General features: G+C 37.9%; 1 protein-coding gene across 5 annotated transcripts in view; it reads left to right on the forward strand.

Annotated features, from left to right (window-relative positions):
* The window catches only part of RASAL2 (RAS protein activator like 2), a 383,912-nt gene that overhangs the window by 313,950 nt on the left and 43,754 nt on the right, over nt 1-26,208 (forward strand). For all 5 annotated transcript variants that reach the window (XM_061160792.1, XM_061160793.1, XM_061160790.1 and 2 more), the window contains one exon: nt 6,757-6,866. In XM_061160792.1, the coding sequence (XP_061016775.1) occupies nt 6,757-6,866 (110 nt within the window). The remainder of the gene's footprint in view (nt 1-6,756; nt 6,867-26,208) is intronic.

The following is a 26,208-nucleotide window of genomic DNA, read 5'->3' on the forward strand; positions in this document are numbered from 1 at the left end:
CCACATCCTACAGGTAGAACTCTTACCAGGACTATTCTCTTAGGTACGTTTAGGTCAATTATTCCCATATACTCAGCTGCAGCCAGCCTGTTCACAGTACAGAACCTACTGACCTATGTATAAGGAATTGCTCAGAGGGGCTGGTGGGCAAGAGGACATGCCATACACTCTGAGGCTTCCCAAAGGGAATAATATTGCTGGAAGGCTCAGTGCACCCTGGTTGGTCCAGGCAAAGGTATAGAAGGAGCCAAGCTTTGAGCTAAATAGTCTTCTCAGATGAAAACCATAATTCAGTTACATCAAAGAAATGAAAACAGAATTTTGTAGTAGCTTCTACTACCTCACCAACCACTCTGGGCCATTTTACAATTTCCCTTATCTGTATTCCATCAACAACCATAATTTTATGGATATAGTTGTGAGATTTATTTATTGAGCACTTATTAAGGTTTAATCTCTGTGGTAGATGTTAAGATAGATACAGCATTATCAGTTCAGTTCACTTCAGTCGCTCAGTTATGTCCGAATCTTTGCGACCCCATGGAACGTAGCATGCCAGGCCTCCCTGTCCATCACCAATTCCTGGAGTTTACCCAAACACATGTCCATTGAGTCGGTGATGCCATCCAATCATCTCATCCTCTGTCGTTCCCTTCTCCTCCTGCCTTCAATCTTTCCCAACATCAGGGTCTTTTCAAATGATCAACTCTTCGCATCAGGTGGCCGAAGTATTGGAGTTTCAGCTTCAACATCAGTTCTTCCAATGAACACTCAGGACTGATCTCCTTTAGAATGGACTGGTTGGATCTTCTTGCAGTCCAAGGGACTCTAAAGAGTGTTCTCTGACAACACAGTTCAAAAGCATCAATTCTTCTGCGCTCAACTTTCTTTAGAGTCTAACTCTCACATCCGTACATGACTACTGGAAAAACTATAGCCTTGACCAGACAGACCTTTGTTGACTACGTAATGTCTCTGCTTTTTAATATGCTGTCTAGGTTGGTCATAACTTTCCTTCCAAGGAGTAAGCATCTTTTAATTTCATGACTGCATTCACCATCTGCAGTGATTTTGGAGCCCAGAAAAATGAAGTCTGCCACTCTTTCCACTGTTTCCCCATCTATTTGCCATGAAGTGATGGGACCAGATGCCATGATCTTAGTTTTCTGAATGTTGAGCTTTAAGCCAACTTTTTCACTCTCCTCTTTCACTTTCATCAAGAGGCTCTTTAGTTCTTCACTTTCTGCCATAAGGGTGGTATCATCTGCATATCTGAGGTTATTGATATTTCTCCCGGCAGTCTTGATTCCAGCTTGTGCTTCCTCCAGCCCAGCATTTCTCATGATGTACTCTGCATAGAAGTTAAATAAGCAGGGTGACAATATACAGCCTTGACATACTCCTTTTCCTATTTGGAACCAGTCTGTTGTTCCATGTTCAGTTCTAACTGTTGCTTCCTGGCCTGCATACAGATTTTTCAGGAGGCAGGTAAGGTGGTCTGGTATTCCCATCTCTTTAAGAATGTTCCATAGTTTATTGTGATCCACACAGTCGAAGGCTTTGGCATAGTCAATAAATCATGAATAGATGTTTTTCTGGAACTCTCTTGCTTTTTCAATGATCCAGCAGATGTTGACAATTTGGTCTCTGTTTCCTCTGCCTTCTAAATCCAGCTTGAACATCTCGAAGTTCACGGTTCATGTATTGCTGAAGCCTGGCTTGGAGAATTTTGAGCATTCTTTCCTACCATGTGAGATGAGTGCAATTGTGTGGTAGTTTGAGCATTCTTTGGCATTTCCTTTCTTAGGGATTGGAATGAAAACGGACCTTTTCCAGTCCTGTGGCCACTGCTGAGTTTTCCAAATTTGCTGGCATATTGAGTGCAGCACTTTCACAGCATCATCTTTTAGGATTTGAAATAGCTCAACTAGAATTTCATCACCTCCACTAGTAGCTTTGGTTGTAGTGATGCTTCCTAAGGCCCACTTGACTTCACATTCCAGGATGTCTGGTTCTAGGTAAGTGATCACACCATTGTGATTATCTGGGTCATGAAGATCTTTTTTGTACAGTTCTGTGTATTCTTCCCACCTCTTCTTAATATCTTCTGCTTTTAGGTCCATACCATTTCTGTCCTTTATTGAGCCCATCTTTGCATGAAGTGTTCCCTTGGTATCTCTGATTTTCTTAAAGAAATCTGTAGTCTTTCCCATTCTGTTGTTTTCCTCTGTTTCTTTATGCTGATCACTGAGGAAGGCTTTCTTATCTCTCCTTGCTATTCTCTGGAACTCTGCATTCAAATGGGTATATCTTTCCTTTTCTCCTTTGCCTTTTGCTTCTCTTCTTTTCACAGCTATTTGTAAGGCCTCCTCAGGCAGCCATTTTACTTTTTTGCATTTCTTTTTCTTGGGGATGTCCTTGATCCCTGTCTCCTGTACAATGTCATGAACCTCCGTCCATAGTTCATCAGGCACTCTGTCTAGTCCCTTAAATCTATTTCTCACTTTAAGATCTCACTTTAAGATCTAGTCCCTTAAATCTATTTCTCACTTCCACTGTATAATTGTAAGGGATTTGATTTAGGTCATACTTGAATGGTCTAGTGGTTTTCCCGACTGTCTTCAATTTAAGTCTAAATTTGGTAATAAGGAGTTCATGATCTGAGCCACAGCCCGCTCCCAGCCTTGTTTTTGCTGACTGTATAGAGCTTCTCCATCTTTGTCTGCAAAGAATATAATCAATCTGATTTCAGATTGGCCATCTGGTGATATCCATGTGTAGAGTTGTCATCTGGTGATGTCCGTGTATAGAGTTGTTGGAAGAGGGTGTTTGCTATGACCAGTGCTTTCTCTTGGCAAAACTCTATTAGCCTTTGCCCTGCTTCATTCTGTACTCCAAGGCCAAATTTGCCTGTTACTCCATGTGTTTCTTGACTTCCTACTTTTGCATTCAAGTCCCTATAATGAAGAGGACATCTTTTTTGGGTGTTAGTTCTAAAGGCTCTTGTAGGTCTTCATAGAACTGTTCAACTTTAGCTTCTTCAGTGTTACTGGTTGGGGCATAGACTTGGATTACCATGATATTGAATGGTTTACCTTGGAAACGAACAGAGATCATTCTGTTGTTTTTGAGATTGCATCCAAGTACTGCATTTCGGACTCTTTTGTTGACTATGAGGGCTACTCCATTTCTTCTAAGAGGTTCCTGCCCACAGTAGTAGATATAATGGTCATCTGAGTTAAATTCACCCATTCCAGTCCATTTTAGTTCACTGACCTAGAATGTCAACAACCACTTCCAGTTTGCCTTGATTCATAGACCTAACATTCCAGGTTCCTATGCAAATATTGCTCTTTACAGCATCGGACCGTGCTTCTATCCCCAGTCACATCCACAACTGGGTGTTGTTTTTGCTTTGGCTCCATCCCTTCATTTTTTCTTATGTTATTTCTCCACTGATCTCCAGTAACATATTGGGCACCTACTAACCTGGGGAGTTCCTCTTTCAGTATCCTATCATTTTGCCTTTTCATACTGTTCATGGGGTTCTCAAGGCAAGAATACTGAAGCGGTTTGCCATTCCCTTCTCCAGTGGACCACATTCTGTCAGACCTCTCCACCAAGACCCATCCGCTTGGGTGGCCCCACACGGCATGGCGTAGTTTCATTGAGTTAGACAAGCTGTGGTCCCTGTGATCAGATTGGCTAGTTTTCTGTGATTGTGGTTTCAGTCTGTCTGCCCTCTGATGCCCTCTCTCAGCACCTACCATCTTACTTGGGTTTCTCTTACCTCGGACGTGGGGTATCTCTTCACGGCTGCTCCAGCAAAGCACAGCTGCTGCTCCTTACCTTGGACAAGGGGTATCTCACAGCTGCCGCTCCTGACCTTGGACGTGGGGTATCTCCTCTCTGCCAGTTATATATTAATAGCTGGACAAATCAACTTTCCAATCTTATTTGTCGTTGTAACTCATAATTTACCAAACAAACTAAATCTACTTAATATATACCCTGTGTGTTGTTCTTCTCATGCTGTGTTCCATATAGTACCCTTGCTCCTCAATGCCTCCAAATCCAAATCATGTCTTCCCTCTGGGACCTAGCATATACCACTTCTTCCATATAATTTCCCTTCATTTCAATAGATGGTGCAACCTCTTCTTTCTCTAAACTCCTGAAATAATTTCCTATGTACCTCTCTAAAATAATACCATGTTTCATCAATTCTGAGATATAAATTTTTTCACATTTAACATCTCCATATATTATCTTTTAAAACATGCCGTTCATCATCAGTGTTCTTGAAAGAGAGAATATATCCTGGTATTTTGTGGAAAAACATGAACAACAACTACTCTGAGTCAAAAAAATAGTTCAGAAGAATGAAGAAGCATTAAATACCTTAACCAATTTTGTGTATGTTCTTTCTTTGTGTGTACTATGTGATACATGACAAAACCTGCCAACCTAAGTCATTAAAAAAACAACTTCTTTAATGCAAAATAAAGAGTCTAAGTGAAAAGTCATTTTGTTATAGTTTAATTGGCAGCTTTTTTTCTTAGTATACATAAAATAATGGTGTGACAATCACTGGTGTCCTAGATTCAAAGAAATAAGATAGTTTTATTTTGTGATTAAATATGTCAGGCATTAAGAACATGTACCTTCCTAATACATGTTGTATTATATATATATTTATATTTATTTCTAGTCCTGTATTAAACTGTAGGCCTTTTGAGGGCAGGGATTTTATTTAATCCTTGATAACCTTATAATAGCTGTTACGATGCTTTATACCATATACATATAAAATCAATATTTAATAAATAAATGGATTAAAATATGAAGTATGATATAAAAGTGCCACAGAAAGATAAAGTACTATATGAATGATCATCTACTAGTACATTCTCAGTTAACTACTTAACTATAGTTTTGTTAGAAATGTATTTATATATGGTATTTAGTTGGGTCCTTGGGCTGAATCTCAACTTAGGCTTGTGGTTTTTGAATCAACAATAAATGATCCTAATAGAATTCTATAAATTTCGGTCTTGCTTGCTGACTGCATTCATAAGAAAATGTGGTGACTCGTCTTGATTGAATCATAGAAGGTAGTAAATAAAGCCTCTGCCTTGGAGAACAAATGACAGTGACTTTCCCTAATGATGCTAAGATTACCCAGGAAACCAGGCAAATGCCTGTCTCTAAGAAATACAGTACTTTTAAAATAGCCTTGTTTTTTTCCCTCCAATCAATCTCAATACACCTATGATAAAAAACCTGGGAAATAAAAAACAGCTTAAGGAATTTAGTCTGTGTGATATTTTCTAGTTTTTACCCTTATTCTTTGGGCTACAAGAACAGGAAATAACGCAAGCATTTTTCTTCAGTCGGCTAAATAGTTCCAATTCTGATTCAAATAAGTAATTTCCATCATTCTCTCGGAGTGCTTATGTGTTTGCAAACTATTCTTCGCGTGGAAAAGCAGTGGTAGTCCACTCTGCTCTTCACCGGATATCTCCACTTATCTTTCTGGATTGTACATTCTTTCCCTGTTGAAGTTAGGCATGGTCATGTGACTTTTTGTTTAATAAAATGAGACCATTAGTGACATAAAGCTTTCAGAGCAAGTACAAAATTTCCCACACTTCCTCTATCCTGCTGCAGCAACTATAGAAGCACAGAGATGGAGCCACCCTTAGCACAAGACCCTGCGTGAGGACAGCATAGAGCCAGGTCCCCATCATATTTGACCTGCTCAGAGATATGTAGTATGTTTTGTGTGAGATTATTATCTTGTATGTGTGTGAAATTTGTGTGTGATATTTTGTGTGAGATTATATTATTGTACAGTTATTAGATAAATATAACCTAGCTTATTTTGATTAATATAGTCTTTACTCCAAAACAGTGGGGCTTAATGGTAACGAAAAGAATATAACAGATTTAATGTGCTGTTATTGGCCTAGTATTTTTTTCTTCCTTTTGGAAATATTATTGTACACAGATTCTATAAGCTAATAATATTCATCACCAGGTGATTAGAGTCATTTCCACGCATCAAAATACTTTTCTTTGAATTACAGTCTTTTGTCAAAACATTTTGAGATACCTCTGTAAGATGTCCTTTCATCTGCCAACAGTAGAATTGTTTCTTAAAAGAAGTGCTCATTGATGTTCATTCTTGTATTTTTTTATTCAGTAAGCTTTTTTGAATGTCCATTATTTGCCAGGTGCTAAGACTAGATGATGTTCAAGGCACTCTGGATGGTTTGGTAGAAGTGGCACAAAGTAAGAAGGGGCTAAAAACTATAAGGCACTTTGTTCTTCTGCAGTCTAGGTGCTTCACTGGTTTCATAAATGATACATACCAATTTCATTTTAAAAGAGTTAAACTACATTTAAAAGTTAACATCATAAATACCATATCCAAGGTGACATAGATCACATTAAGCCACTGTTGAGACCACCAACATATGACCTTAAAAGTTAGAAGTTTCTTTACCATAGCTAGTATAGAGACTGTTTAAGAAATAAGAACTTAAGTGCCATCAAAAAGTCTCATTCTCCCAGTTATCTTAGTTTCCAGCAACTGTGTTTTACAGATTAAAAAATTAGAAGCTGGATTCTGTTTCCGGTCTTCATTATAAGAATCTGAGTAGCTTTTACAGAGGCAGTGCAGATGAGTTAGGAGACAGCAAGGTTCTGCTTTTGCTCTTTTTCCTAATATCACCTTCTGCCTTTTCATTCTAGGGGTTCTTCAGCAAGCGCCTAAAAGGCTCCATCAAGAGGACCAAAAGCCAGTCAAAGCTTGACCGAAACACGAGCTTCCGGCTTCCCTCTCTGCGCAATACCGATGACAGGTAGGCGTTCCCTTGCTTAAAACACAGAAAGCGTTTTACAGTGCATTTTGGTAAGATATTTTGGTCTTCTCTAGCTGTGCATCAGTGATAGTCCTAGAGAACTGATAAAAAATTTTTTCTATTTTGTCTTGCTCATATTGAGACATGGTACAAAATATTAGCTTACATACCAAACCAGTTTAAAAATTTTATAATATTGGAGAGTGTGCAGATACCTAAGAACTAATTTAAGAGTCAGTTGTGCTATTTCTGTCAAATTGTGTTCTAGTGGTCCAAGGTGTATCTTTCTTCTGTAGAATGGTTTTAAGGGATGCTGATGGCTATAGCAAACATTTTCTGAGCACTATACTAAGTGCTTTATATACTCTATCTTGTTTAATCTTTAGAATAACCCTGTAAGAGAAATACTAATATTATCACCATTTTACAGGTGACAAGTCTGAGAAACAGAGGTTCCAAGGTTATACTGCTTAGTAAATAGCAAAAATGGTATTTGAACTTGGGCAACTTCGCTCTGAGTCCATGGTCTTCACTGCTGTCTTGTTCTTTGTGTATACTATATGGACTCGGCCTTATTAATTTACAGTCACATCTAAAAGGCATGTATGAAAAGGAAGCCTTGCGATTTCTCTGGTGGTCGAGTGGCTAAGACTCCACTCCCAGTACAGGGGGCCCAGTTCAATCCCTGGTCAGGGAACTAGATCCCACATACTACAACTAAAGATTCCACATGCCGCAATGAAGATCAAAGCTCCTGCATGCCACAACTAAGACCCAGCACTGCCAAATAAATAAGTAAAAAAAAAAAAAAAATTTCTTTCTTTTTTTTTTTTTTTTTTTTAAAAAGGAAGCCTAGATTTCAATAATTAGGACTACCAGCTTGAGCAAACCTCACATGCATAGCTCTCTAAGGATTACAGCCTTCTAAAATGATTGAATGTATGCTAGGACACATTTGTAATAATTCATGTCTCCACAATGCTCAAAATTTAGGAAATGGTACTCTTGTGTCTTGACACATCACCACCATCACCAGTATTTATTGGGTGCTTACTCTGTGCCAAGTATTTTTAATGTAGTCTCTCATGTAATGCAACCCTAAATACTGTTTTACAGATGAAGAACTAAGGCAAAAGAGATTGAGAAGCTTGCCCATAGTCACACAGCTAATTAGTAGAGCTTGGATTTAAACTTTTGTCTGCCTTTCATAATGATCCTCCTATTTATACTTGGGTGTTTCTTTTTCTGTTCAGTAATAAGTCCATTATTTCCAGCTACCTGAATAATAAATAGAAATATAGATTGTAATCTCATAATTGCAGATTATAGACTTGCCAGGCAGAAAGTTACTCTCATTTTATAAATAAAGTAACTTTTCCCCTATACTGAGTTGATGAGAGGCTACTGCTTTATCAGCTCTTCTTATCCTTGAACCACTTTAGAGATGTTCTGTGAAATTTGCAAGTATGTTCAATTACAGTGCAATTGTATTGTTAGCTATCTCTTTTATACCTCTTTGTTTAAGGGTAATCATTAAAAAAACTTTTATTCTCATATTTTCCCTTCGATTCCTATTATTCTACAGCTTTCATCATTGTAAGAATTCAAATCATTTTATAAATAAGTCTCAATAAAATAGAATGACAAGATTTTTCAGAATATTGGTTTTTAAGGACAAGGATATGGTGTAGCAACTAAAACATTCCTAATTCAATCACCAGTTCCTTAAACTCTGTAGCATCACGTATAAACTTGAGAGACAAGGATATTTTTTGTAGGTGTACTTTATTTTATAAACTTGCACTAAATATCACTTTCTCCATTTCAAACCATGCTCTCTCCTATTCTGTTTTGCTTTAGGTAGCCTAGAGGAATTCTTGGATTGAATTACCAAGAGATTATATTCTCCTGGAGTCTGCTATTGCTATTATATAGGCAGCGCATTTTCAGCCTTTCCAATGATTTAAATTCCTTATATGTGACTTCCATGCTATTCTGCTTCTGTCAACAGTAGTATCTTTCTGGCTCAAATACAGCATAATAAAAAAAGTGCTAATAAATCTCAAATATTAGATAATCCTTTTTGCCTTTCAAATCCATTTATACAGGTTTTCTAAACAGAAATTTTTCAGAAACTTTATTCTTCTTGTAAGGGGATATACTTACTAGGAGTTTGAATATATCACAGTTCAAAAAAACAAGGACGCTCTTGCTGTCAGATCATCTGAAAACACAGATAAATAGAACTAAGGTATAAGATCTTAATCAACTGAGTTCTTCAAATTGGTAACATTACTGGTGTCATTAAGAGATTTTTCCAAAAACCCTTGGTCTTGTGCCATATGCATCAGTTGCTGAAATCAGGCCATTTCTTCCAAAATAGTATGTGGTGTCTAAATCTAAGTAGAAAAACACTTCTTTTTTTTTTTTTAAACATTTCTATTATAGCAAGTCTGCAGAAACTCTAGGCAAACCTAGTAAACAGCCCCTTTTTTCAGTTTCTAAACTGTACTGTAAAATGTTTGTGTCTTTGTGTAAAAGAAAAAAGTTTCAATAATACAGCTTAAAAAATAGAAGTCCCTCTTCACCTTCCTTTTCTTCCCATGTAAATAACCTCATTAACAGTTTATATATTTTCAAACCCTTTTTTAAAAATCCACACATAAATGCATACATATGTATATTTTGCTTGTTTTCATAAAGCTGGTGTTGTCGGTGTTTAGTCAGTGAGTCGTGTCTGACTCTTGCAACCCCATGGGCTATAGCCCAACAGGCTCCTCTGTCCGTGGGATTTCCCAGGCAAGAATACTGGAGTGAGTTGCCATTTCCTTCTCCAGGAGATCTTTCCAACCTAGGGATCGAACCCAAGTCTCCTGCACTGCAGGCAGATTCTTTACCACTGAGCCACCAGGGAAGCCTTTCACACATAAGTGGGATCATATTATATATATTACTTTGTGACTTCACTTTATAGAATAAATATTTTTGACAACTTTATATGTCAGTCATATAAATCTACATAATTCTTCTTAACAGTTTTTTGTAACATGTGTACTTCACTTCCCTGCTGATGAATATTTTGTTTCTCCATTCTTGGGCATAAAATAGAGATGTAGTGACCATTTTTGTTATGTGCCTTTCTCTCCTTATGTGATAGGGTTAGCTTTCTGAAGAAGAACTACTAGTATGAAGTATACACAATATCAAATTGTTCTTCAGAAAAGCTGTACTAATTTCCAGTCCCACCCATAGATTAGGATCACTTTTATCCATGGATAAATAACAAGGTCCTACTGTATAGACAGGGAACTAGATTCAATATGCTGTGATAAACCATATGGAAAACACTATTAGAAAAAAAAAAAAAATATATATATATATATATATGTAACTAAGTCACTTTGCGTACAGCAGAAATTAATACAATGTTGTACAGCAACTAGACATCAATATTAAAAATTACTTTTATTCTTCAAACAACCATTATATTTTATCAGCATGATGGATGAATAGAAATAGTAAACACATATACAGTATGTACTGGGCTTCCCGGATAGCTCAGTGGTAAAGAATCTGCCTTCAGTGCAGGAGACCCAGGTTCTATCCCTGGGTCGTGAAGATCACCTGGAGGAGGGCATGACAACCCATTCCAGTATTCTTGCCTGGAGAATCCCCAGACAGAGGAGCCTGGCGGGCTACAATCCGTCGGGTCACAAAGAGTCTGACACAACTGAAGCGACTTAGTACTTACACACACAGTATGTACTATGTGTCATACACTGGTCTAAGCACGTCACTTAAATGAACTCCTTTAATCATTATAACAACCCTGGTTACATTCATGACCTCATTTTGAAGATGAGAGAACTGAAACAGAGAAATGAGTGAACTGCACAAGGTCACACATCAGAAAATGGCAGTACTGTGATTCAAATTCAAGACTTCTAGCTCTGGAGTGTACATTCTTAACTTTATGCTGTATTGCCCCTCACAAAAAAGTCAGGTAGCAGACATTTCTTTGTTTTAATTTCTATTCCCTAGTGCCTACTAAGTTGAACATCTTTTCAGAAGTTTTCTTCTTCTATGACTTGCTTATTGATCCCTTTGCCCATTTTCTATTGAGCTCTTTGTCCTTTATCTAACGATTTGGAGTAGTCCTTTATTATTACAAGGGATTGTAAGCCACTATTACTCATATTGTTAAATTTTTCATCTAGTCAGTTACTTGTGTTTTAAAATCATGTCTCTAGATTATATAGAAGTTTTAGATTTTCATTTGGTCCAACATATCAGTCTTTGTGGGCTGAATTGTCCAAATTTCACCAGAACTCTGAACTCAAGAAGCCAGGGATCTCTTTCTCATTAAATTTCTCATTATAATGCTGTTCAGTTCACTTTCTCTCTCTCCTGCAAGAGGAGGAAATATTCTATCTGGGGTATCAGAAGAATAGTGAAGTAGTGATCATGATATTTTGAATTTTTCAAGGTTTTTGATAACTACAAACCTTATCTAGCATTCATTACATTTTAAAAATGTAAAATTATTTTCATGAGGTCTGAGTTACTGCTTAAAGATGGCAGAAAAGCAGTGGTAAATGAGTCCATTTCATCTGAAGAAGGTTTACTATATGTGATCAGTAAGTTTTTCTGTGCAAAAGACTATAAGGTTATTTTAACATGCAGACTTAATTGATCAAAAAGACCCTGTAGGTCTGTTTCACCAATGATCTGCAAGTCATAAACTCTGCTGTAAGACCCTGATGGAATTTGGTGCCACGGTTGCCTTGGAGATCAATTTATAATGATTTTTAAACCAGAATTTCCTTTGTGAAATTGTGGGGCATAGACATAAGAAGTAAAATGTTGCCAAATAATATTTATAAAAACCAAATATCTTGTCACACAGTAACATAGGTAATTGTGAGAGTCCTGTATAGGGTAGAAAACCATATCTACCAGGGAATATAGAGAAGTAAAGATACAGCCCCAACCTTAAGGAGTCAACAGAAGAAGTAAATATCCAAGAAGAAATGGTGTAGGGGAGGTAAGATTACTTCTTGTTGGGTGGATCAGGAAAGACCTTAGAGGGCAGTGGCAGTGAATTATACCTTAAAAAAACAAGTATAATTTGAACTGAGAAATAGACACATGGAGAGAGTACTCTTCAGGATGGAAATAATAAGCAAAAGAAGAGAGCAGAAAATTACAGAGCTTGAAAAGAACTCACCCCCAGAACTCTGGAAAGATTCAACTCCTACCCAGCTCTAAAAAGCTAGCAGCCAGGCTTACATTTATCACAGAGCAAATTTGAGAAACTCAACCAGATAAAAAGATACCAATATTTATGTTCCCCTATTACAATTTCAGCTGGTAATTCTACTCCTAATTATATCCCAGAGAAGTGAAAACATTATGTCCCCACAAAAGCTTGTACATGAATGTTCATAAGCATTATTTATAATTGCCCCAAAATGATAATGACCCAAATGTCCATCAACTGATGAATGGATATACAAAAGATGATATATCCACATAATACAGTATTATTGAGTCTTAAAAAAAGAAAGGAGTACTGATACATGCTACAGTATGGATAAACCTTGAAAACTTTATGCAAAGTGAAAGAAACCAGTCACAGAAGACCACAGAATGTACAATTCCATTTATGTGAAATGTCCCGAATAGGCAAATCTATGAAGACAGTAGATTAATGGCTGCTAGAGGCTGGGGATATAGGGCAGGGAAGTGATGAATGAAAAATGACTGCTAATGGACATGAGGTTTCTTTTTTGGAGTGATGAAATGTTTTAAGCTTAGACTGTGGTGATAATTGCACAATTCTGAGTATACTGAAAATGGTGTGCTTTAAATGGTTAGACTTTATGGTATGTTAGTTATATTTCAATAAAGATGTTAAATTACTTTTTAAAAAACATCTGGCCAGGAAGTACTCTGCAGTGAAGCTCATTAATCTGTAAGCCGTATTCCAGCACATAGTTTCCATTGAGTTCTTTAGTGCTTTAAAATAAAGACAGATGGCCAAGAATCTCCAGATAGTGAGGAAATTCTTCACCATGAAAGGCAGGAGGAAAAACAAATAAATAGGAGAGAGAAAAAAGAACTCAGAAGAAACAGAGACGATGCACAAAGCCAAAAACAACTTCAAAGCATAATAAATATTTTCAAAAGGTAAGGTTGTGCATCTATGAAACAATAAGATGCTGTAAGAAAAGGAACCTCACTGAAACAAGAGAGTTTGAAAATTAAAATATGTAAACTAAAGTCAAGTCAGTTTCCCAGAAAGTGGAACAGAAAATAAGAAAATCAATCCAGAAGATTCTAATAAAAGAAGAGTTTTCTTAGAAAAGTTTGGAGAGGAAACTGTCAAAGAAATAATACAAGAAAATTTCCAAAAACAAGAAAATATAAATGTATATATTGGAAAGGCCACCATATTCCCAGTGAGTGAAAAATAACAAAAGACTTTCTAACACACACACACACACACACACACACCAGTTCACATTATCATGAAAGAGCACAATACCAAGACTTAAAAAAAAAAAATCTTAAAAGCTTCTAGAAAGAAAAATTAGGTTACATACAAAGGAAATACGAAAGGATTGTATTACAGTTCTCAATAGAATATTGAAAATCAAAAGTCACTGGAGCAGTGTTGTCAAAATTCTGAGGGGAGGTTATTTTCAACCCAGTATTCCATACACAGGACAATTCTTGAATGTCAAATGGGGAGTTTGGATTTTATTGTATAAGCAGTGGGGAGACATTAACCATTTTTGAGCAAGGAAGTGACCTGATTAGAATTGTGCCATGTATAAATCCAGCAGTGGAATTTCACATGACTTGGTTTGCAGAGACTAAATTTGGGATTCCAATTAAGGGGGGTAGGGGGGAAGAACTATTTTAAGAAATAAGGAAGGCTCTAAAGAGGGTAGTTGGCAGTGGGAATGAAGAATCAAAGGCAAGATAGGAGAAACATTTTAGAGGCAAGATCAATAGGATGTCACAGTCATTATTGTTCCAAAGCCATCTAATCAGATAAAAGCCAGTTAAGTGATTTCCTAGAATCAATATTGGCAGCATTTTCACATTAAAGCCATGTCATGTGAAAGGGTGTAGGGACAGGAGAAGACTCTGATATGTCTACCTTTTGTTGAAATGCACTTTGAAAAGTTGTAAAATTTTGAAATTGTTGAAAAACCGTGGTCATACCACATTGTCAGACATTCCAGGATTTTGAATGCCAGTCAGGTTGCCAACCTTGCTCTGGAAGTGCTACTTAAATTTATCAATGTCTTGAGGTAAAGGTAAGCACATGAAATAGAATTTTCTCAATTCCTTCAAATGTTCTTCAAGTAAAAATCTCTGCAGTAATGTCTTTGATTCTGAGACTCATTGACGAAAAATGGTTTTAAAGTCTGCCTATTCTGTCAGGAGATATTTAAGAGTAACTATAGTGTTCATTTGTAGGATATATATACTCAGCTTCTTCTGTTTCTCCTGATTAGAACCAATTTTTTAACTCCTTTTCAATTCATGTACTGACAAGAAGTTAGGGGGTCTTGCAAGCACTTCCCCCAATAGTGTGTTTGTGCTCAGTCACTGAGTCATATCCAACTCTTTGTGACCCCGTGGACTGTAGCCCACCAGGCTCCTCTGTCCATGGGATTCTCCAGGCATGAATACTGGAGTGGGTTGCCGTTTCCTCCTCCAGGGGATCTTCCCGACCCAGGGACCAACCGAACTCACATCACCTGCATTGGCAGATGGATTCTTTACCACTGAGCCACCTGGGAAGCCCAGTGATATAACTGTAGTATAATATCAAAACCAAGTAGTTGACATTCATACTGGACTACAGACTTTATTCAGTTTTCACCAATTTTTATATGCACTTATTTGTGTGTGTTTATAGTTCTGTGCAGATACATATATCTACATATAGATTTGTGTAACCACCACCATCACAATCGAGATATAGAATTATTCCATTACCAGAAAAGAACTCTCTGCTACTCTTTACAGTCATACCCTCCTCTCTACACCTATTCCTGTCCCCTGCCAACCACTTTTTGTTTTCTACCTCTGTGGTTTTGTTATTTCAAGTGTTATATAAATGGAATTGTATAATGTGTAACCATTTAAGAGTGGCATTTTTTTCAGTAAATAAAATGCCCTTGAAGTCCCTCCAAATTGTTGCATCTGTCAACAGTTTGCTCCTTGTTATTGCTGAGTAGTATTCTGTTGTGTGGATGTACCTAAGTTAAACCACCCATCCACTGGAGAACATTGGTTTCTAGTTTTTAGCTATTAGGAATACAGCCCCTGTGAACAGTTGTGTACACGTAAGTTTTCATTTCTCTACAGTAAATACACAAGCGTGAAATTGCTGGATCATATAAGTACTTGCTTAGGTTAATAAGAAGCTGCCGAACTATTTTGCAGAGTACCTGTACAATTTTACATTTCTACCAGCAATTTTATGGTGGGGGGGAGTGTCTGTGACCCTGTCCCAAAAGATTTTCACCTAAGTTTTCTTCCAAAGGTTTTGTGATTTTTAGCTTTTATATTTAAGTTTACAATTCATTTAGTTAATCTATGGTTACTCTAAATAAAGGTCTTGACCCAGAGCCTATGGGTGTTCTCTCCAAATAGTAATCAAAACTGCATACTTACCCCAGCCAAACAAATTGCAGAGAATGTGTCTGGTTTTGGAGAAGGAAGTATTATAAACTGCTTACTTCTCTTTTCATCTACTCTTCCCATCCCGCTTAACTACCCGTGGTTTTAGGTACTCTACAGATCTGGGGCAATGGGAGGCAGAAGGGCGGGGAAAGGGAATAAGAAAACAGTGAAGACTATCTTGCGTGCATGTGTGTAAGTCACTTCAGTCTTGTCTGACTCTTTGTGACCCCATGGACCGTAGCCTGCCAGGTTTCTCTGTTCACGGGATTCTCCAGGCAAGAGTACTGAAGTGGGTTGCCATACCCTCTTTCAGGGGACCTTCCCGAGCCAGGGATCAAACCTCTCTATGTTTCCTGCATTGGCAGACGGGTTGTTAACCACTAGCGCAACCTGGGAAGTCCAAAACTATCTTAGCCTTCCATTATGCTCTCTGAGCCTGGCGGTTGTTTAACACTGACTCTTGTATTATGGGGTGCTTTGGGGAATTCTTCAGGAGTACATCATCTCTGAGGAACTCTCACCTATGGTTTTTGTTTTTTGTTTGTTTTTTAGTTTTGTGGGTACATTTTTATTCTAGGTATTCATTTGCGACTCCTTCCACAGTTTCTAGGTAGGAATTGCTGTTCTAGTTTCTACCCTCCCAGGTCTCTGGTCCACAGGAAATATCCACGAATTTTCTGCCCTGACAAACCTCTAAGATTGCAGCCTTATGTAAAAGTATCAACTTGGGCTCTGCTACTGAAAGTTAGCCATTTCCCATCTTCTAGATTTCCCAGGTAAAATCAAACCCCACTTTGTATGCATTCCCTACCTATACCCCTTATGTGTTTTGGGGGAGGCTGGTAGCTGGGAGGGGTGAGCCTCACAGCTTTCTCCAAAATTCTCCCTCAGAGAATCCTTTCCCTTCTCCATACTTAACACTTTTTATAGTCTTGTTCTGACTGAGAGGTTCAAGGTAATGGAATTCATTCCGAAACTTTCCCTTTGTAAATTCTGCAGTTTGTCTGACACTTTACTTTGGCATGCAATATCTGTTTTATCTTGCAGTCTCAATTTGAAACTTCACTTTTAATATCTCATCACACATGTATATAATACTTTCATTAATCTACAGTCTTCAGCATAACCTACAGGTAGGAATATGGTTCTGTCCCCTAACTCTCAGCATTATCACCTACCACTCCTACCAGAAGTCTGTCATGTACTTACTATCCTGTTCATATGTCTCTACTTTTAATCTTGCTGCACTCTCTGTCCCCCAAACCATTTCCTATTCCTACACCTTGTCCTTTGACAAGCTTACTTCTAATTCATACTGATGCAACAATACCCCAGTTAGGAGTCATATGGTCCCTAATTTCTTTCCCTTGTTCTTCCTATGCATCATCCTAAACTAAGCACCTACCCCACATACCTACCCATAACCAAGTATATACACCTCATTATAAGACTGACTACTCTCTATTGAATTTATCTTTCCGTGTTTCTGCTTACCACGGCAGATGGGAAGTTCTGTAAGTAGACACACGATCTTTGTATCCCCACCCCCTACCACAATGCCTGTCCTATTACAATACTTAATTTCTTGGCCTGAAACAAAAGGTAAGAATCCAAACAAATTCTAGATAATAAAGAATTTCCTTAAATATGGTGTACTTAGGTAGAATGACAGCTTCTTAGAAATTATTGGATTCCAGGCCATTAATTAATCAATACAGTCTAGCTATAGATTAGTTTCCCTTACCAGTGTTTACTGGTATGGGCCAATTAAGGAGCTGTTAGTTTTGTGGGCTAAAATCCAACTGAAGTTTCTGATTATATCACAATAGCATTTTAATTCACTTAGACTGCTTTATCTTAGTAGAAAAATTTTATTTCCATACATTTATTCCTTCTGTCTTCGTATTGTTCCAGCAAGGAATAATTCCAGAATAGCCATCCTAACCTCAACCGGATGAATAGTTTATATAAAATGAACTAATGCATGTAATATCACTGTGAAAAGCTATGTTTGCAATGATAGTCCTATTTGTATGGTACCATAGTTTATGAGACATTTGTAAAGTCATAGATGATTGCATTTGATTCTCACAATAACTGTGGGAGGTATAGGACCAGAAATCATTATCTATGTTTTACAAATGAGATAACTAAGGTTCAGAAAGAATAGGTTATTTGTTCCATGTCACATGGCTAATGAGTGATTTGAGCAGGCATAAATACATAGGGCTTTTGGCTCCAAGTTGATTGCCTTTTCCGTTATACTCTTTGTTGCATGTGTTGATAGGAAGTCTCACCTGCTGAGAAAATTATTGAGAAAAGAGAAAAAAAGGGGAAAATTGTGCACACACATACACATATGCACAAACATACTCAAAACAACTCTTATTAAGAGTAGATTACCATGCAGTAATAATTAATGAGTCATTATATTTTTACAATTTGGTAAAATATAAAGCAAACTCCCTACTATGCTCCTATCATAGTCCCTTCCCTCCAAATCCAAGTGGAAAGGATGAAAAATTAAAATAAAAGCAGTAGAAGAAACTATAGGCTGGATTTCTTATGCTCTTGGAATGGAAGAACTTTTTCTAAGCATAAACTGGGGAAAACAATTAAACTACAGACAGAAAAAATACTGATTTCGTTAACTTACATATAGTATTGCATATCAGTTAAATTCAACAATTAGAAAAATGGTCTAAGAACATGAAATAACATTTCATAATTCACAGAATAGAGAACTGAAGTTGATTGTGTATTGATATACATTTAAAATGTGTTCAGCCTCATCATTTAAAGAAATTCATACTAAAGCAATTAATGAAATACCACTTTTTACCAATTTATAGCCAAAGGTATTTGAAATTCAGCCCTGTGTCATTTTTGGTGGTGATAGCATGTAGAAACATGGATTATTGGTGTGAATTTAAGTTGACAACCATCTATTATGGAGGATAAATTAGCATTATCAAAACTTTAAATGTGTGTACCCTATGATCTAGCAGTTCCACATTTGGAAGTTTAAACCATGAATACATGCACATGTACTTCAAAGTATATGTATTAAGATACTTTTTGAACCTGGGTGATAATCTCCAAGAAATAAAGAAGAAAAGAAAAAGAAAAAAAATGTAGATGGTTGTCAATTATTGCTTAAAGTTCTGTAAGTCCATATAAGGGAGTACAGAGTGATCATTAAAAAGAGACAAGTTATATGTATATGTTCCAATGTGGACAGAATTCCAGAACATACTCTGAAAGGAAAAAAGTACAGTAGAATTCCATTTGTGTGTATATACGTACACACACATATGTATATGTATACCAAACTGGTTGTCTGTACAAAAAATTTCTAGGAGGATCACAAAATAATCATTAATAGCATTTCCTCTAGGAGACTGAGGGAGGTACCATTCTTTATATTTTTCACCTTCTATCCTTCTGAGCTCTTGAAATGTATTACCAGGAGCATGTATTACTTTATTATTTAAGAGGAAAAAATTATTAACTAGAGAAAACCTTCTTTAGTGCCATTTCAACCTCATTCCTCCTTGTAGCTTTTCCCAGTTGCCACCCCTTCATCATCAGACTTCATGAGTTAGTCTTCACTTTCTCACATCCCATTCATTTCCTTAGCCCTCTGCAGTCTCCTTTTTATCCTCATCATTTCACTGAAACTGCTCTTGCCAAAGTTTCCAATTATCTCTCAGTTCATATACCCAGTGGCTACTATTAATATTTTAACATTCTCTATATTGTACAGTGATGGACAGCCCATCCTTTTTAAGAGTTCTCTTCCCTGGGTTTTTATGATACTTGAGTCTTCTGGTTTCCTTCTGTCTTTCAGATTCTTCAGTCTCTTTTGCTTTTGTAGATTTAAATGTTAGCATTTCTCGGGTTATTTCCTTAGGACCTTTGCTCAATCTGCATATTCTCTTTCAGTATTCACATTGTCTTAGTCTGTTGAGGCTGCTATAATAAAACATCATAGGCTGGGTGGCTTATAATCAACAGAAATTTATTTCTCACAGTTCTGGAGGCTATGAAGTCCAAGATGAAGGTCCTGGCAGATTCAGTGTCTGGTAGGGACCTGCTTCCTTGTTCAAAAACCTTTCTTTTCTCTGTGTCCTCAGACAGGGGAATGGGTGATAGATCACTCTGGGGTCTATTTTATAAAGGATCTCTCTGGGGTCTATTTTATAGAGGAGCTAATCCCCTTCATGGGTTTCTCTTGTGGCTCAGCTGGTAAAGAATCCGCCTGCAATGTGGGAGACCTGGGTTTGATCCCTGGATTGGGAAGATCCCCTGGAGAAGGGAAAGGCTACCCACTGCAGTATTCTGGCCTGGAGAATTCAGGTCACAAAAAGTCAGACACGATGAGTGACTTTCACTTTCAGTTTCAATCCCCTTCATGAGGTTGCCCCGTCCCGACCTGATCACCTCCCAAAGGTCACACTTCCTAATACAGTCACACTGGAGGTTAGTAATTCAACATAGATTGGGGGGAACACAGTCTGAAGCAAACATCTACTTGCATAGGAACCTCAACTTGTACTAAACTTGATTTTATTTCCACCCTTGCCTCAACCAGCATTGCCTCTCACTTCCCATCTCTGGAAAGGACTTTACCATTTTCTACTGAGTGACTCAGCCTTGACTCTGCCACCTCACTGATGTCCCCAGGATTGCAGTCATTAAGGCCTGTTTACCTCCTAGTGAAGTGAAGTGAAAGTCGCTCAGTGTCCTACTCTTTGTGACTCCATAGACTGTAACCTACCAGGCTCCCTTGTCCGTGGAATTTTCCAGGCCAGAATTCTGGATTGGGAAGCCATTCCCTTCTCTAGGGCATCTTCCCAACTCAGGGATCAAACCCAGGTCTCCCGCATTGCAGGCAAATTCTTTATCATCTGGGCCACCAGGGGAGCCCAAGAATACCAGAATGGGTAGCCTATCCCTTCTCCAGCAGATCTTCGAACCCACGAGGCCAACCGGGGTCTCCTGCATTGCAGGTGGATTTTTTTTACCAACTGAACTCTCAGGGGAGCCCTATTTACCTTCTAATTGCCACCCAAATCCATTTACTTCTTTCACATTTCTGCTGTTACAGTTCATGATCTTTACTCAGATTACTGTCATAATCTATAGCCAGTCTCTACGTCTTTCATTATTTCTCTCCCATCTCTGTACCCCTTTCTCCACTTTTTAGCAAAAGTATATTTTGCTCAGATACACATTTGATCTTGTCATTCACTCTCCACCACTCACGACCTTTCTATGTTCATTCATTGGCTTTCTGATCCAACTAGAACACCCACGTTACTACTGGTCCCATCATAGTGTCTCTCAGGCTTCATTATTTCCCACGCCTCTTCTCTTAGCCCCCACACACGTGCACCCTGTACCAGAGCCAGCTGCTGATTCTCCTCAATTCCTCAAACACCCCAGGTTTGTATTTCCTTACGGGCTTTCTCACATGCTGACCATTCCCTCTCAGACTCTCAGGACCTCCACATCTGCATACAGCTGATTCCACTCCACCCTTAATTACCTAATCACTTTTAGCATTAGGTAAAAAGTAACTGGATCACGTTACTTTTACCTCCATGAAACCTTCTTTGAATCCCCAACTAAAGATCCAGGGCCCCTACTAAGTGCCCACAGAGCCATTTTTGCATCTTTTTTCCTAGGTCTTGTCACATGGTATAATGGCTTGTTGACTCACTAGATTATAGACTATGTATGAGTACAACAACCTTGCCTTTCTTCTTCACCATTGTTTACTTCCACCTGTATCTAGTATAGTGCCTGACACATAATGCGCACTGAGCAACTATTGAATGAATAGATGGATTCAGACATATATTCATTTATTCAACCAAATAATGGTTAAAACCAGTGGGAAAGCAAATAGCCATGAATTTAGGAATGATGAAGAAGTAAGTATCATTGAACTTCATCAATTTCTAAATTTTTTATCCTCCTTTCACCCATACTTAAATTTTATGGTGACATTGAGACTGAAGTCTAAATTCAGGGAAAAATAGTTACTAATCTTTCCACTTGCTCTTAAACTATTTAAGTGTGTTAATTGAATTCATTTGTGAGTGTGATTTAGTTTAGTTTCCTGTTTTTTTTTTAATTCAGTATTGTTTATATTGTTATATTGTTGTTTATATATACTGTTGTTTTAATTCAGTGATGTTTATACTGAATTTGTTCAACAGACACTAGTAGATTTTATTCCATTTGCAATTTGAGAACAAAAAAGGTGTATTACAGTATGGTACAGTTTCTGTAAGTAGACTTTTCCCTAGTGCCTGTCATATTGAAGGCTGGTTGAGTTTTTCGCCCTTCAGAACATGTTTTAATGTCTATAATCTTGTCTTCATTCTGTGTCCACCTTCATTGCATGTGTATGTACCAAGATAGGCTGAATGTCGTTTTTGACTGTGATGATAAATTTCCTTACCATGGGTTTATTTAAGTGAAAACTCAGGCTGACAAACATCCTTCTTTACCATTAGCAGCTAGGTTCATTAGACCATCCTGTCTAGAGGCTGAGAGCAGAGAGAAGGAAGATCAGTAGTACATGTTATGTTTCCATAAATAGCTTTTTGCATGAGTGGTTGTGTGGTTGTTTTTTTTTTTTTTTTTTTTTCTTTAAAGCAAACATAAAAACCTGTAGGGACTGGCTTTAACTGCAGCAGGTAAATCAGTGCAGCTAGTGCTGTCAGAATCCTCAAAGAGGACATTTTTTTAGCACACAAGCAGAACTCTGGTGAATGAGCTCTAATTTCTTCTTCTTTTCTTTTTTTTTTCCTTTTTTTAAAAAATCCAGGTAGGGAAACTTTTATATTATAGGAAAGGATCTGCTCTTTCAAACAAAAAACATCAGTTGGATGGTTTCACAGATACCAGGTTGAAAAACAATAAAATCTGGGAAGGAAGTAAAACTGTCTTTTCCCCAAAGTGAAAGCTCAGATGCAATTTTATTTATTTATTTTTTTTTGGATGCTTTTTTTTTTTCCACTTTACAATATTGTAGTGGTTTTTGCCATACATTGACATGAATCAGCCATGGATTTACATGTATTCCCCATCCCGATACCCCCTCCCACCTCCCTCTCCACCTGATCAAAAAGAAAACTACAGGCCAATATCATTGATGAACATAGATACAAAAGTCCTTAACAAAATTCTAGCAAACAGAATCCAACAACATATTAAAAAAATCATACATCATGACCAAGTGGGCTTTATCCCGGGAATGCAAGGATTCTTTTTTTTTTTTTTTTTTGCAAGGATTCTTTAATATCTGCAAATCAATCAATGTAATACACCACATTAACAAATTGAAAGATAAAAACCATATGATTATCTCAATAGATGCAGAAAAAGCCTTTGACAAAATTCAACATCCATTTATGATTAAAACTCTCCAGAAAGCAGGAATAGAAGGAACATATCTCAACATAATAAAAGCTATATATGACAAACCCACAGCAAGCATTACCCTCAATGGTGAAAAATTGAAAGCATTTCCCCTAAAATCAGGAACAAGACAAGGGTGCCCACTCTCACCACTACTATTCAGCATAGTTCTGGAAGTTTTGGCCACAGCAATCAGAGCAGAAAAAGAAGTAAAAGGAATCCAGATAGGAAAAGAAGAAGTGAAACTCTCACTGTTTGCAGATGATATGATCCTCTACATAGAAAACCCTAAAGACTCTACCAGAAAATTACTAGAGCTAATCAACAAATATAGTAAAGTTGCAGGATATAAAATTAACACACAGAAATCCCTTGCATTCCTATACACTAACAATGAGAAATCAGATGCAACTTTTAAAAAACTGATTAGACCCTTTGTAAATTTGTTGGTTAGAGTACTAGAATACCTAATTTTATTGATTTCTTCCTGGAAAATTTTCAGACAAGGTAAAGTGCCTTAGGAACACACGCTGGTGAACACAAACATATATTTCTGTACCCAGTTTATGGTTGAGCTGTCTTTTCAAGAATTCAGCGAAGCAGTTTGGAATCATAACTGCCACGCCAAGCAGAAATTCACCTGCCCTGGAGTACAGGATTTTGTGTGGCAATAAGCATTTATTTTTTCAGTTGTATTTTTAATTAAAAGTTTCCCACATTTGGAACTGAATCCGTTAACATGTGGCAGATTGAGCTAGCGCATCCAAGTACCACTAGCGCTTTGGGGGAAATATGCTTTTTGAAAAATTGGATGGTTGAGCTGGGAAAAATCCAGCTGTGTTTTACTTAACATTGCTCTAATCAGAGTCTTTTGACTCCTTTTTTTTTCCTTCTTCAGTAAATTCAATGGCATGCATGTTGGCTTCCCACCCCCCACGACTTTACTTTTGTCTTTTAAGACTGATTTCAGCTAGCGATGTGGGTTAAAGCAATATAATATTAATTCACTGTCATGGGTGATAGAAAGCTACTCCTGCCTTGTAGTTTCTCTCTTAAGTAGGTCAGAAGTAGCAGGTAATTTTCATCAGCAAAGCAATTAGATTTTTAACCCTTACCTTTCACATCACTAGAGCTCTGGGAGTTCACACAGAATTCAGTGTTATCTACTGACTGTAAATCAAAATGTAAAAGAGATCAAACCAGTCAATCCTAAAGGAAATTAGTCCTGAATATTCACTGGAAGAACTGATATTGAAGCTGAAGTGCCAATACTTTGGCCACCTGATGCAAAGAACTGACTCATTGGAAAAGACCCTGATGCTGGGAAAGACTGAAGGCAGGACGAGAAGGGGACCACAGAGGATGAGATGGTTGAATGGCATCACCGACTCAATGGACATGAGTTTGAGCAAGCTCTGGGAGTTGGTGATAGACAGGGAAGCCTGGCGTGCTGCAGTCCGTGGGGTGGCAAAGAGTCGGACACGACTAAGCAACTGAAATGACTGAAGGATATAGTGTTCCTTCAGTTCAGTTCAGTTCGGTTCAGTCACTCAGTCGTGTCCGACTCTCTGCGACCTCATGAATCGCAGCACGCCAGGCCTCCCTGCCCATCACCAACTCCCGGAGTTTACTCAAACCCATGTTCATTGAGTCGGTGATGCCATCCAATCATCTCATCCTCTGTCGTCCCCTTCTCCTCCTGCCCCCAATCTGTCCCAGCATCAGGGTCTTTTCCAATGAGTCAACTCTTCTCATGAGGTGGCCAAAGTACTGGAGTTTCAGCTTCAGCATCAGTCCTTCCAAAGAACACCCAGGACTGACCTCCTTTAGGATGAACTGACTGGGTCTCCTTGCAGTCCAAGGGACTCTCAAGAGTCTTCTCCAACACCATAGTTCAAAAGCATCAATTTTTCGGCACTCAGCTTTCTTCACAGTCCAACTCTCACATCCATACATGACTACTGGAAAAACCATAGCCTTGACAAGATGGACCTTTGTTGGCAAAGTAATGTCTCTGCTTTTTAATATGCTTTCTAGGTTGGTCATAACTTTCCTTCCAAGGAGTAAGCATCTTTTAATTTCATGGCTGCAATCACCATCTGCAGTGATTTTGGAGCCCAAAAAATTAAAGTCTGACACTGTTTCCACTGTCTCCCCATATATTTCCCATGAAGTGATGGGACCAGATGCCATGATCTTAGTTTTCTGAATGTTAAGCTTTAAGCCAACTTTTTCACTCTCCTCTTTCACTTTCATCAAGAGGCTTTTTAGTTCATCTTCACTTTCTGCCATAAGGGTGGTGTCACCTGCATATCTGAGGTTATTGATATTTCTCCCGGCAATCTTGATTCCAGTTTGTGCTTCTTCCAGCCCAGCGTTTCTCATGATATACTCTGCATGTAAGTTAAATGAGCAGGATAGTGTTCCTTAATTAGAACTAAACTTGCTTGTGGGAAGCAGGTTCCCAATTAAACCAAGAAATAGTCATATTTGAACCCTGAATTATTACATGGTGTTTAGGATGATGGAAGTTGACGGGTAGGGGTGCAGGGGTCAGAAAGAGAACCAGTAGTTAGCGAATTCACAATGTCCACTTTCGAGGCTAGTTTCATTGATGAAGGCCATTGGACTTCTCAGATTGGACTGAGAATTGTTTCAAACCCCCATTTTTCTCTCAATAAATCCACATTCTTTCCTTTAGAGAAGTAAACTATAGTGCCAGTCAAAGCTGCTAAAACTCTAGTTGGCAGATCTAAGAAAAATCAACTCACAGGAAGGTACAGGAGGAGATAAACATGACTTAGAGGGGACTTGGGATTACTAGTGCTATTATATTTGCACAGATAATGCCTCGTCACCACTGCCATTCCCAGGCTGCTCATCTTCCTGTTTACTGTAATCCTGCTTCTCTGGGAATTACTTCTGTCTTCTCCAAGACACTTTCTTCCCAATACAGGAAGGGCTTGCTTATTTACTCAGTAGCAACATTGAATATTTAGCAGATGTAGTGTTCAATCCATTGGTGTCGGTGTGTATACACACACAAACATCCATAAATGCTGAACAATAAGGAGATCCTGAACAACTTGAAATTTCCATAACCAGGAGGAATTTTGAATTCTAATTCCAGGTGGCTTGGCTGTAATATCTGTTTATGTCTGTATTTGAAAATTAAGCCTGAGTATCAAAATGAAATTTGTTC

Source organism: Dama dama, chromosome 14 (genome assembly GCF_033118175.1).
Source record: "Dama dama isolate Ldn47 chromosome 14, ASM3311817v1, whole genome shotgun sequence".
Lineage (NCBI taxonomy): Eukaryota > Metazoa > Chordata > Mammalia > Artiodactyla > Cervidae > Dama > Dama dama.